Here is a 14,303-nt window from a genome sequence, read left to right as displayed (position 1 = left end):
ACCCATGCTTGCTTTTCTCTTTGAAGCCTTTAAATCTTGGCTTTGGTTTTTCCACCTCTTCATCTTCATCACTATCCAGTTGATCAGTATCGCCTTCTTCTTCCTCATTTTCTTCATTATCGTCACTGCCATCATCCTTTGAAATAAGGCTGAGTACATTTAAATCCCACCTTATCATGCACAAATCTTTACTAAGTGATTTGTGAGGCAGCAAAACATATTACTATATTGCATATAGCTATGTTTATTATGCACCAATGTTTTTCATGGAACAATCGTTTACTTTTGAACAAATTGTCAGACCACAAACTTGTCTATCTTTTGGAAACTGATTACTATCAGAGTCAGAATATCTGACCCTTTCTCAGAGTAAACTAGAGGTTTCTTGCAAACGTGACTAACCCTTTGCATGCTGGGAAATTTGTCGTCTGCTAAAATGTCGGCTGCTCAATTTCTAAAATTAGCATTTTCGTTGATTTTTTTCAAAGAATACTATTCGAATAGCAAACAGTTTGGATCCTGATGAGACGCCACGTTCTGTGGCGTCTCATCTGGATCCAAACTGTTTGCAAAGGTCTTCAAAATTTGGTTCCAGCACTGAAAGAGCTAAATATACCCAGGCAATATTTTGCCACAGGAATAGCAAACCATGCTGTGTTCAAGGGAACATAACTCAGGGATGTGGGGATCTTTGCGCATAAATAGTGTGCTTTACATATCTTCACTTTATGCAGCTGACATATTTCAAGTTTCAATTCAATAGCTTGAGATATGTAGAAGGAGTTTGCACCAAAAACTTTAATGCATACAATTGCTAAGTTCATGGTCACATAACACAAGAATATGTGAACCACTGTAAGTGAAGTGCTTCTTTCACATCTACACTAGGTTACACCATATTTCAATTTCAATTCAATCGCTTGAGAAATGTGTAGGTACATGTAGTTTGCTTCACAAACTTAGAACATTTGGACAGACAAACCAACCATCAGCAGGACACCTGTATAACCTCTGTCAAACTTAGCTCGCACAGGTATACAAAGTTTGTTTGCAATGATATATATAGGTATTTTCATCCAAATGTTTTGAAAAAAATCCCAATCTTAATAAAAGAGGGAGGAAATACTTTATCAACTTCTATGTTCTTCTCTAATGAAATTTATCACTAATTTTTTTTAGAAAATAAACGCCATGAGATAAAGTCAAATTCAATCTACTATTGTATAATTACATTATTTATGTCCCAAATTTCAACAATTTTGATTTTCAAATTCTCATAGTTACCCATAGTTCTTTTTTTTTTTAAATTGTCAGAAAAGGCCTGTTTTTTACTTCAGAAGTCTACCAACCTGTCTGTCCTCTGTGTCAGAGTACACACCCACCGACTCCTCATCACTCTCTGTATCCACTGCCTTCCTCTTCTTGGACTGGGTTTCTCTATGGGAGGAGCGACCTGCAGAACTGTGGAGTAAAAACATACGAGTCTTGTTTAGGGAAAATTTTCTGCCTACACTTGATTTTGGTTTTGACAAGACCATTTTTTTATTGAAAAAATTCCAAAGGTGGAAAGTGCCATTCAGGGCCCGTATTCACCAACCCATTCTTATACTTAAGAACAAAGAATAGACTTAGAACCAAGAAAAATGCGTCCAGCGTATGAATATATACTGACTACCACTGGTGATTATGCCATTAACAAAATGTTCTACAAGGTTAATGATGTAGATAGAAGTTGTTAATGCCAAGTTTGACTCAAGATTAAAGAAATTATTGAATATTCGTATTTAAAGAATTTTCATTTTTCTTAGAATTAAGTCTAAGAATTGTTTGGTGAATACGGGCCCTGATACACAGACTGCACAGGCTTATATGTGATGACACTTTATGCACATGCATAAAGCCGAATTTTCACAAGCGATGCTCATATTAGTACATCAAAGCCTGCACACCAGATTTTTATGAAATAAAGAAGAAACCAAAATGTACAGTTACTTTTTAGTTCAAACTTATTTTCAGGTTTATTATAAACTTTTTGTTTTATTGTTGATTTAATTTTCAAGTGAATAATTTAACTTTTTAGTTCAAACTTATTTTCAGTTTTATTCTAAAGCTTTTGTTTTATTGTTGATTCAATTTTCAAGTGAATAATTTAATACAAATTAATGAAATTCAAAATGAAGGTCATACAGTAATACTTATTCATTGTATTAACATAGACAATTTACCAGAACACATAAAGTACATGATGTTGACCACATAAAAAAGCACACACACACAAAACTTAAAAGAAATGCAAGCTTTAACAATCTTTTTTTGTGAGGGGAAATTAATAATCATCTATACATAACATAGTAGTTATTTAAAATATTCCCTACCCCTATTATTCTGACCACAATAAGTTCATTGTAGTATTGCTCAGCTATTTTATAAGCAAATGCAGCACTATACTGACTTATGCAGCACAAGCCCCTAACTTAGAGAGCACAGAACACTGCCGTGTATCCACCATACCCGTCCACGAACATTCCAGAGCAGAGCCCCATCAGTTCCTCCATGTTTCCCTGCGTGCTGGGGACAACTGGCTCCTCAAACAGGCTCTTGCGAGACAGCTTTTCCCTGGCTCCAGCTTGGCTGTCTGAAAAATGAGGAAATTACACTATCAAGAGTTGAGCATGAAACAATCATGACCTCCAACAACACACAATGCGAAATGCAGGTCTATGCTCCTAATAAATAAAAAACACTTTAAAGGGACCTTTTCACGTTTTGGCAAAGTGACAAAATTGAAAAAAAAATAATTCAGATTCGCAAATTTTCGTTTTAGTTATGATATTTGTGAGGAAACAGTACAACTGAACATTTACCATGCTCTAATATATCCATTATATGCATCTTTTGAAGATTTAAAAACCTGAAAATTAAGAAGCGTTGCAACGCGAAACAATTGAATAATTTGGAGAGTTCTGTTGTTGACGTTCAATTTTGTGAAACTACGAAGATCGCTTATATAAAGTATAAAATACGTCCTTCATACATACTTGGCAGGATGGCCATGTGGTCTTATTGGTTTTTACTCCAGGACTCCAGGGGTCAGTGGTTCGAGCCCTGCTGAGGTTTACTATTTTTTCTTTTTTTAAATTTCATTCTTGATTTTTTGCTGGAGCTTCTTAGATCCAATGTTTACATTTATCAATACAAAGCATTTAATGACAAACTTCAAAATATGCCAAAATCTGTGAAAAGGCCCCTTTAAAATTAAACTTAGCACACAAAAGAAACAGCTTAACAATTAGGATTTTTTTATTTCAATATTAATGATTTACTTGTTGTAATTAAAGTTTATTTAAACATCTACAGTCTTATTTCTTTTCTTCATACATGTTTAGTGTTTTGGAGCTTAGTTTCATTCAAGTCTTTCAAAGGTTATAGGGGACATGAAAGCACACAGGAGAAAGGAAAACTGCATAGATAAAGAGCATCTCGAAAACCCCATTTCCTCTTCACCATGGAGGATTGCATAGAGGATAAACATAACAATACTATTGTGCTCCCACCACAGCAGGTACAACTTACCCATAAATCTGCCTGAACACAAGCCCACAAGTTCATCCATTCCCCCCTGGGTTGCCTGCAAGGCACCAAAACTTGTGGCTAGGGACTTCTTCTTGTCTGTAGACTTCGTTTTTAGATACCTGCAAGTATATAGGAATAGATAAGTAAATGTGGAGAGTTTGAGGAAATCTGAAAGTTAAGAAAGAGTATAGACTTACATATATTTTTGGTTTGAAATCTTGATGATTAATTTGAACAATGCACCCCCCCTCCCCCCACACACACTTTAAAATAAATAAATAAATGCATATGACTTTTATAAATCACAAAAGCTACCCAGGAGCAGGTTTCAGTCGTCAGCTTCTTTACCTCGAAAATCTATTTAAAAAGCTATATATATAAATAAAATAATTGTGGTTCTTGAGACCTACATTAAAAAAGTTAAATAATAATTATTATTCATTTAGAGCAAAAAGTCTCAACTTTTTTTGATAGATGCTATCAATTTTGGGCTCAGTTTAGACTTACATCTTTTAAAGATCTCATTTATTGCAAATACACATATATGAACTAACTACACCAACAAAAGTCTCCCCTACCCATCTGCATCCAGAAAGTTGGACTGTGAGTCTTCCAGCAGGATGCTGAAGTCTTGGGACTGCTGGGAATGTCCGGCCCCCTGCATATCATGGTGCTGCTGGGTACCACACAGGTCCTGGGAATCCTCTATGGGCAGTGGCAGGGACACAGTTGGTAGCCTTTGACCACTCTACAGTGGAAATATGAAAAATAATCATTTAACTTGTGGTCATGCAAAAAATTATAGACTCTTTGAGGTAGAAAGACCAGTGTTCCACGCAACACATCCTCTGATGGTGGTTTACATTTATTCCAAGGTATTTTAAAATCCATAAAAATATGGCAAAATCATGACTGTAACAAAGTTTTCAAGGTGCTTTATGGCCAAGTTTAACACTTGACTCTATATGTGACCTTGACCTCTGTGGTAGAGGGAAGGGTATAACACACAACACATTGCCTTATGATAGTATACATTTGTGCCAAGTCATTTTAAAATCCATAAATATATGCCAAAGATATGGCTATGTACAGAACTTTCAAGCTGTTTTTTAAGGCCAAATTTGGCAATTTACTCTACCTTGACCTTTTAGAGAGAACATGGCATTGGTTACATTTGAAACGTGCCACACTCAGCTGAAGAAAAATCGGCAAACAATTGTATCTACAGTTGGATCAATTAACAAGTAAAACACTTAAAAAACAGGACCTTTGCATATGAAGATGCCTTGTACACCAATATTCTCCACATAGTCCCAGATGGATCAAAACTTTTTTAGGACAACTACAGCTTTGTCATATTGTTACTATTGTTGAGTTTTATGTCCCCCAGCACTATAGTGGGGGACATATTGTTTTTGTCCTGTCTGTTTGTCTGTCTGTTGGTTTGTGCCAACTGTAACATTTTGCAATAACTTTTGCTATATTGAAGATAGCAACTTCATATTTTGCATGCATGTGTATCTCATGCAGCTGCACATTTTGAGTGGTGAAAGGTCAAGGTCAAGGTCATCCTTCAAGGTCAAAGGTAAAACCCCCACATGCCGCATTGACACAGAATATTTTGCATGTTGTCTTCACATCAAACAGCGGACACCATTCTCAATGTTTAAAATGCACTTTGTGACCCCGTGACCTAGTTATTGACCCTGCATGGCCTTTGTTCGAACTTTACTTTACACGTCATCTAGATACAACTTCTGACCAAGTGTGGTGAAGCTCTGATAAAAACTACTTGAATAAGAGAGCGGACAACATGCTGAATATTTAAAACGCACTTAGTGACCCCGTGACCTAGTTTTTTTATCCGGCATGACCCATATTCGAACTTGACCTAGACATCATCTAGATACAACATCTGACCAAGTTTGGTGAAGATCGGATGAAAACAACTTGAAATAGAGAGTGGACACTTAATACGGACCGCCACACAGACAGACCGACAGACAAGCTCACTCCTATATACCCCCTAAACTACATTTGTGGGGGTTTAATAAAATTAAAATTAGAAATAAATAAATAAAAAACACTCTTTTTTATGAATCCAATAACAGGGAGTCAAAGTACCTGGAACTGTGAATTTTCTAGACTGTTTTCCTTTCCTTTGCTTCCAAACATGCTAAATGGCTTCTCAGGGATTACAGGCTCTTTTGGTTCTACAAGAAATATCAAACTAACTTCACAAGTTTTCACTAGGGTTAAATAATTGCATATGACATACTTGAGTCCATATTATTTTAAACAATGTGATAAATTGGGTAAAATTTGAAGAAAGATTATAAGGGGTTTATTAGTTTATTCTTTGTTTGAAAGTTTGGGGCCCAACTCAAGACGTTGATAGCATGTGTAAACAAGAAATGTGTTTGTCAGAAACACTATGTCCCCTTCTGCGCCGCTTTGATTTAGTTTTTTTTACCTTTGACCTTGAAGGATGACCTTGACCTTGACCTTTCACCACTCAAAATGTGCAGCTGCATGAGATACACATGCATGCAAAATATGAAGTTGCTATCTTCAATATAGCAAAAGTTATTGCAAAATGTTACAGTTGGCACAAACCAACAGACAGACAAACAGACAGGACAAAAACAATATGTCCCCCACTATAGTGCTGGGGGACATAAAACTCAACAATAGTAACAATATGTTTTTAAACTTTGGTAGAATACAATTAATGTATTAATACCAAAAGCTTAAGGCTTATTTGAAATGCTTTCAAGTATGTTTCCTGGAACTATTACCAGTACTTAGTGTCTATGGGGGAGATTTTAAGAACACTCACGCAGTAGGGAATGAACCCATGACTCCCAATCGCTAGGCTGACACAATATCCACTTTTATGCTTAGGCGCTAATGACTGATGTTTTGGATACAGAACAATGTTTATTTTTTATTTTTCTCCATATAACATTCATCGCCAATACTAAAATGTTATCAACCCTTTGCGTGCTGGGAAATTTGTCGTTTGCTAAAATGTTGTCTGCTGAATTTGTAAAATAAGCATTTTCTTCATTTTTTTTTCAAAGAATACTATCAGAATAGCAAACAGTTTGGATCCAGATGAGACTCCACGTTCTGTGGCGTCTCATCTCGATCCAAACTGTTTGCAAAGGCCTTTAAAATTCGGTTCCCGCACTGAAAGGGTCAAACTTGATGTCAAGAGCTGAGTAAGGGCAGTGTAAGTAAAGAAGAAAATGTTTTCTTATTTGACCTGATTGCATATAATTTGCAGCTTAAGGTTTAAATCATCCTTTTTTCTACTATACATTCTTCAATCAACAGAACTTCATTTACCCTTTGCATGCTGGGAAATTTATTGTCTGCTAAAATGTCGTCTGCTGAATTTCTAAAATAAGCATTTTCTTCGTTTGTTTTCAAAGAATACTATTACAATAGCAAACAGTTTGGATCCTGATGAGACGCCACGTTCTGTGGCGTCTCATCTGGATCCAAACTGTTTGCAAAGGCCTTTAAAATTCGGTTCGCGCACTGAAAGGGTTAAAACTCAATACAACAGATTTGAGCTGATGAACACATACCTTTAAACATGGAGGCTTTCTCTGCACTTGTTACAGTTTTCTTCACTTCTGTTTCTTGTTCGTCATTTTCTGTAAATCATAAATAAACACATTACACATGCAGCAATTTTTCAATTGATGATAAATATGATTCATCTCCTAAAGAATTACTACAGAGTATCGTAAGTAAGGAATGATGAGTAGAATATTTGTGTCTTTTGAAATGTAATTGTAAAAGTTCTAAATCCTAAAGTTAATGGTTGAAAATGTGACATCCACACAAAGCGGGAATCAAGAAGGACATTCACAAACAAATTTCTTGACCAAGTAAGAAAATGAAAAATACCAAAACTTGTCAACGGCTAATGTATTTCTGAAATGATAAATAAACAAAGCATTGACAAAATCCGATTAACTTGAAAAAGAGAAGGAGGTATTTACTTTTGTAAAGTCTATAAATTTAAAACTAGTTTTGCAATTTGTTTTTTTTTGTAACCTGCCAATTAATAAACAACCAACGAGTGACGTTCTTCTGGAGAAGTTTGGTTAACTTGCCTGATTCTGTATCAGAATCTTCCAGTTTCAGGTTGAGCTCATCTTCATCATCTTCATCATCGCCTGCCTCTCCTTCATCATCATCTTCTTCCTCCTCTCCTTCCTCCTCCTCCTCATCATCTTCAGCTGCCTCTGTGTCTGCCAACTCGTTTTTCTGAAAGCACATTTGACAAACGCATAATAAAAATAGCCAAACAAACACAAACTAGAGCTTTGTCACAGACGTGACAAATACCCCCACATGCCGCATGGACACAGAATATTTAGTATGTTCTCTTCACAAAACACAGCGGACACCATGCTCAATGTTTAAAACGCACTAAGTGACCTCATGACCTAGTTTTTGATCCGGCATGACCCATATTCAAACTTGATCTAAGCATCATCTAGATACAATTTCTGACCAAGTTTGGTGAAGATCGGATGAAAACTACTTGAATTAGAGTGCGGACACCATGCTCAATGTTTAAAACGCACTAAGTGACCCCTTGACCTAGTTTTTGACCTGGCATGACCCATGTTTGAACTTGGCCTAGACATCATCTAGATACAACTTCTTACCAAGTTTGGTGAAGCTCAGATGAAAACTACTTGAATTAGAGAGCGGACACCATGCTCAATGTTTAAAACGCACTAAGTGACCCCGTGACCTAGTTTTTATGACCTGGCAAGGCCCATATTCGAACTTGACTTAGACATCATCTAGATACAACATCTGACCAAGTTTGGTGAAGATCGGATGAAAACAAAATTAGAGAACGGACACTTAATACAGACAGACAGACAGACGCCAGACCGACAGACAAGCTCACTCCTATATACCCCCCTAAACTTCGTTTGTGGGGGTATAATTAATACAACTTAATCCATCAATAATATATATCATATTTTGGCTGATATGTTTTTGTTTCATTTCCATCATGCAATGAAGAAACATAAATCAATATTAAACCTTTTCCCACTCAGAGGCAAAGCGAAAATGGCTATGAGCAAACAGCATAAAACAAGACCAGCCTGCAAGCAACTCGCAGTCTATTCAGGTTTTATGCTGCTTGCTGTTCATCAGTATCTAAGGGTTGTAAATGAAGCTTTTAAAACTTGAATCTAGTAAGAAAGGTCTTAAATTAAATTTAACTTTCGAAGAGACGACAAATGTGTCTACGTGCAGGGCTTTTTTTCCTTCTATGGGACCCGCCGAAAATCGGCACTTTCCCAGAGGATTTTTTGTTCCCCTCAGCAGGTGAATTTTCCCCCAGACTTCATTTTTTTCCCCTAAAAAAAAAAAAAAAAAAAAAAAATATTTTTTTTTATAACTTTTAATACATTAATTAACCTGATCCAGTGTAGAAAATATAGCATATTGCATAATTAAATTATCTGTTGCCTTGAATTTGTGTTAAAAACAGCAAAATATGTTGAATAGATTATTTAAGACTTTCCTTATTTCCCCCAAAATCCGGCGTTTCGCGTGATTTTTTCCCAAAAATCCAGCATTTCGCGCCATTTTTACCCCTTAAAAAAGGCCAGGCCCATTCCCCAAAATCAGATAAAAACCCCTGACGTGGTAAAGGGTTAAGCCTGATTGCAATGAAACCCTTGAGCTTTAGCAGACACTGTCAAAAGTGTTTGTCCTGTTACACGCTAGTAGTCTTTAGAAAGATTTAACACTTTACCACTTAAATACATATTTAACCTTTTACCACTTAGATGAATATAAAAAGATATTGAACCCTTTATGCATTTTGATGCATTTGTAGATAGCCGTGCGTTGAACGTCCGATCTTCTTTCAATCTCAACTAGATTTTTTCCTGTGCCCGTCGGATAAAATTGTAAATGAGATTTAAAAATACTTTGCGTCGCCCGATGATACAAAATGACCCGGTGACCGTGCTATCATCGGCTGGACACAAGCCCGATGATCGGAAGAATAAGTCGTCCGCTGATCGGAAAGTGATCGGTCTCTATTTGCAACTGAGCAATTAGTCTGTGTCACTCATCGGACGGCGGACGGCTCCGACGTGTCCAGTCTTCCAGATGCCTGGAGATCGGACACATCGGCGGCAGACTGGATTATTTGTGACTGAGGCATTAGCCATACTTTTAATTTCTTTAACTTACAACCCATACAAAGACACACTTTGTAAATTAGGATTTGTTCAATCAAAATGAAAGACCAAAACAAGTGGTCTGTTATGTACATGTAGTAGGAGTGTTAAGGTTGGTAGTCATGTAAAGCACAAGTTTATCTGACATTCAGAGTCTCCTTCAATAAAAAAAATAGCTGACGGATAAAATATCTACCTCCCCATCCTCCTCCTCTCCATACAGTTCCTCCTCCTGTTCTCCACCCTCCTCCTCCTGTTCTCCCTCCTCCTCCTCCTCCTGTTCTCCCTCCTCCTCCTCCTGTTCTCCACCCTCCCCCTCACTCTCCTGGTCGGTGTCGGAGCCCTCCGACATCTCGGCCTCCTCCTCCTCAAGGCCTGCCTCCTCGTTGTCAAGGGCGTACACTTCCTGACGTTTCTGGCGTGCTTCCTCCCGTCGCGCCTTCATCTTTGTCTGCAGCTGCTCTTTCAACGCCGTCAGCTTTGCCCCTGTGGTTAACCATGCATTAAAATAATTGAGCCTTGCTATGGGAAAACGATGCTTTATGCATTTTGCATTAACTAAAGTGTCGTTCCTGATAAGCCTTGGGATATTTGGGATTTTATACAAGTAGAGTGCAATTTACTTGACACAAGTTAAAACTACTTTTCTTAATTTCTTTGGCGCATTAATTAATTGTCATGCTAACTATGTTAACTTTTGCATACATGCAGACACCAAGAGCTGCTTAAGAGTTTTTTGCAAACATAACTAAATACCCCTGCACTTTTTTCACTTAAGTTCAAACGCAAACTGGAGCTTTGTCACAGACGTGAAGAATACCCCCACATGCCGCATTGAACAGAATTGCTCAATGTTGAAAACGCACTAAGTGACCCTGTGACCTAGTTTTTGACCCGGCATGACCCATATTCAAACTTGACCTAGACATCCTCTAGATACAACTTCTGACCAAGTTTGGTGAAGAAAGGATGAAAACTACTTGAATTAGAGAGAGGACACCATGCTCAATGTTTAAAATGCACTAAGTGACTCCGTGACCTAGTTTTTGACCTGCCATGACACATGTTTGAACTTTGCCTAGACATCATCTAGATACAACTTTTGACCAAGTTTGGTGAAGAGCGGACACCATGCTCAATGTTTAAAACGCACTTAAGTTCAAACGCAAACTGGAGCTTTGTCACAGACGTGAAGAATACCCCCACATGCCGCATTGACACAGAATTGCTCAATGTTGAAAACGCACTAAGTGACCCCGTGACCTAGTTTTTGACCCGGCAAGACCCATATTCGAACTTGACCTAGACATCATCTAGATACAACATCTGACCAAGTTTGGTGAAGATCGGATGAAAACAACTTGAAATAGGGAGCGGACACGGACCGACCGACAGACAGACAAGCTCACTCATATATACCCCCCTAAACTTCGTTTGTGGGGGTATAATAACTCTAGAATATGTGGATCACTGGTATAAACAAGAGCACCACATAACGGGTGCCACGCTCAGCTGCAAAAGCTTGTCAGAATTTTTTTTTAGAGGTCACAGTAACCTTGACCTTTGACCTAGTGACCCAACAAGAGATGTGTTTATCAGAAACACAATGCCCCCTACTGCGCCACTTTGAAATATAATTTCTATTTATCATTTGGCAGGTATAGACATTAGGGCTGTCACGATTCACCGGTATACCGGTATATCGCGGTGCATGTCGTGAAAAAAATCGCACCGCGGTACGGCGTTGCCGCACCGGTTTTTTTAATATTATTATATTAGCACAGATATAAATACATTACATAATTATTTTGATATAGATATCGTTTTGAAAAATGTAGAAGCGGTTCAAAAGGGCTAAATAAATAATCCGTTAATATCCAGGTCAAGCAAGCGCTTCCACTTGTAGATGTTTAACTTTCACGTTTAAAATACGGCGATGTATGGGTCCGTAACTTTTTTGGAATTAGGGACAGATTTCCTTTGCAAATAAGTTCATAATTATCCAAAAGATGTTTATTTTATTTCTTATTTTCTTTCTTTAGTATATCGATCGTTCAAAGCATGGCACTTCCGAATCATGTTATCTAAAGATTCTGAAAGTTGAGGAAGAGTCAGAACGCTACGGATTTTCAATACTGGGCCCGCTGACTCCGCATTTTGAACATGCCCTTGAAGCGTTCGATTTACACAGATCGTAGTCACAGCTATTGTAAACAACATGGCGGACATTTTAGAAAAAGACGCGAACAATAACAATGACTACTTCTATCAAGTTTATTACAGTTTCTTTTACAGTTTCTAGTCATACTATGATACCAGTGTTTTCTGATTAATGAGTTTAATAAAGTTTGTAAAACTTGTTATTCTGCTGTTTTCTTCACAGATACATATTCTGTAAAATATCGCGGTACGTACCGCGATACAGTGTTGACGTTCCACGATATACTGCGGTACGCTCACGGCGTATCGTGACAGCCCTAATAGACATAATCTCCCTTTAAAGCTTTATAACTTCCCTTGAATTTTGTCCAATCCAAACGGGGGGGGGGGGGGGGGGGGGGGGGGGGGGGGGGGGGGGACAACCAAGGCCTGTGGTTTAAAAGAGATCATAGCCAGGGTTGATTAACTGTGAAAAGAACTTCAATTCTTGGTAAGGAAATATATAATATGAGATTTATAATTATATAAATTACTTCTCTTGAAAATAATTGTCTCTAACAAATCTCTATTTTTAGTAGCAAATAATTAAATGCCACTACCTTGACTGTGATTGACCACTCGAAATGTGCAGCTCCATGAGATACACAAGCATGCCAAATATATAAAGTGGCTATGTTCAATATTGAATAATTATCTCCCTTTTTAAAGCTTATTAATTCCCTTAAATTTGTATTTTTTACCGTAGACCGTAAAGGATGACCTTGACCTTTAACCACAATGTGTTTGTCAGAAGCACAATGCCGCCTACTGCGCCGCTTTGATTTTTTTAACAAAAATATATACGATGGCAGGTCAGATAACTATCCATTTTAAGCTTATTACTTCCCTTGACTTTGTTTTTTGACCCTAGACCTTGAAGGATGATGTTCACCTTGAAATTTTACCACTCAAAATGTGCAGCTTCATGAGATACACATGCATGCCAAATATCAACGTGCTATCTTCAATATTTAAAAAGTTATGGCCAATGTTAAGGTTTTAGCACGACGCCTACGGCAGACGACAAGCTGGCTATGACAATAGCTCGGGTTTTCTCCGAAAACAGCCTCGCTAAAAATTAATTCTGAGCATGTACATTTCATGGTGATGACATCTGATCTTTGAAGTTTTAATTCTATTGCTTGAAAAATTCAGCAGAAGTTGTCCATAAACTTATATTTTATGTTACTGCCATGCCCAATGGTATTACCCCAATTCAAACCTTGATAGTTAGACACTTACCAGGAGCCTCATGTTTAAGGAGTGGGTTAGAATCCTCGTCCTCCTGGTGGTACGTGAATGTGTTCAGTTTTAGCTCCTCTTGGTCTGGTCCAACAGTCGCCTTGGAGATGATACTGCAACCAATCATAACGCAGGTCAGACAACCAATTATATACATGTCAGACAACCACTCATACTACAGGTCAGACAACCAATCATATGACACGTCAGACAACCAATCATACAATAGGTTAGACAACCAATCATACAACAGGTCAGACAACCAATCATATGACAAGTCAGACAACCAATCATATGACAGGTCAGACAACCAATCATACAATAGGTCAGACAACCAATCATATGACATGTCAGACCACCAATCATATGACAGGACAGACAACCAATCATACAACAGGTCAGACAACCAATCATATGACATGTCAGACCACCAATCATATGACAGGACAGACAACCAATCATACGACAGGTCAGACAACCAACCATACGTCAAGTCAGGCAGAAAACCAATCATACAACAGGTCCGAGTGACATCTTATAGTGGAGAACTTTTGTTTTGACTGCACTTAGAAAACAAATAGGCTTTGCAAGTTTGTGTATGACTATTTAAAGAAATAAATAGTGTTTGAAGTCAGTTCTAGCATGTCATCAATGTGGCGTGGCAACATCAAATTCAAATTCATGTTTTTTATGAGTAAAAGATCATATGTATATTGCATACATATGCTGGTTGATTTTACGAACATGCCTGGATTAAGGCCGTAATTCCTATATTCTGAAGAATGGACAAATTGCATGGCTATGGTCACATGTTTCTTTGTTGGTCGAATATTCCCACTAGAAAAAAGAAATGGTAGTGGTTTGTGCGCCGCTACCATTCTTGTGATGAATATAAGGTTAAATCTGTAGTTTTTCGTAATAGTAAATTGCTAAATCGTAATACGGTTTAATTTTTAACCCTTATTTTGAAGCTTAAACTAATCAAAACTAGAAATGGCGTGGCAGATGCCGATGCGTATCCCCACACCGCATGTTTGACCCAGGGGACACCCC

At 37.6% G+C, this 14,303-nt stretch overlaps 1 protein-coding gene across 1 annotated transcript in view; it reads right to left on the bottom strand.

Moving 5' to 3' along the window:
* The window catches only part of LOC127871177 (claspin-like), a 74,680-nt gene that overhangs the window by 36,839 nt on the left and 23,538 nt on the right, over window positions 1-14,303 (bottom strand). Inside the window, exons 12-21 of the mRNA XM_052413914.1 lie at window positions 13,251-13,363; window positions 10,006-10,295; window positions 7,668-7,857; window positions 7,170-7,238; window positions 5,698-5,786; window positions 4,152-4,321; window positions 3,574-3,692; window positions 2,512-2,635; window positions 1,350-1,461; window positions 3-136 (exon numbers count right to left, since the gene is read on the bottom strand). Coding sequence (XP_052269874.1) covers window positions 3-136; window positions 1,350-1,461; window positions 2,512-2,635; window positions 3,574-3,692; window positions 4,152-4,321; window positions 5,698-5,786; window positions 7,170-7,238; window positions 7,668-7,857; window positions 10,006-10,295; window positions 13,251-13,363 — 1,410 coding nt within the window. The remainder of the gene's footprint in view (window positions 1-2; window positions 137-1,349; window positions 1,462-2,511; window positions 2,636-3,573; window positions 3,693-4,151; window positions 4,322-5,697; window positions 5,787-7,169; window positions 7,239-7,667; window positions 7,858-10,005; window positions 10,296-13,250; window positions 13,364-14,303) is intronic.

The sequence above is a fragment of the Dreissena polymorpha genome, chromosome 3 (assembly GCF_020536995.1).
Source record: "Dreissena polymorpha isolate Duluth1 chromosome 3, UMN_Dpol_1.0, whole genome shotgun sequence".
Lineage (NCBI taxonomy): Eukaryota > Metazoa > Mollusca > Bivalvia > Myida > Dreissenidae > Dreissena > Dreissena polymorpha.
This window is presented reverse-complemented; position numbering and strand designations above follow the sequence as displayed.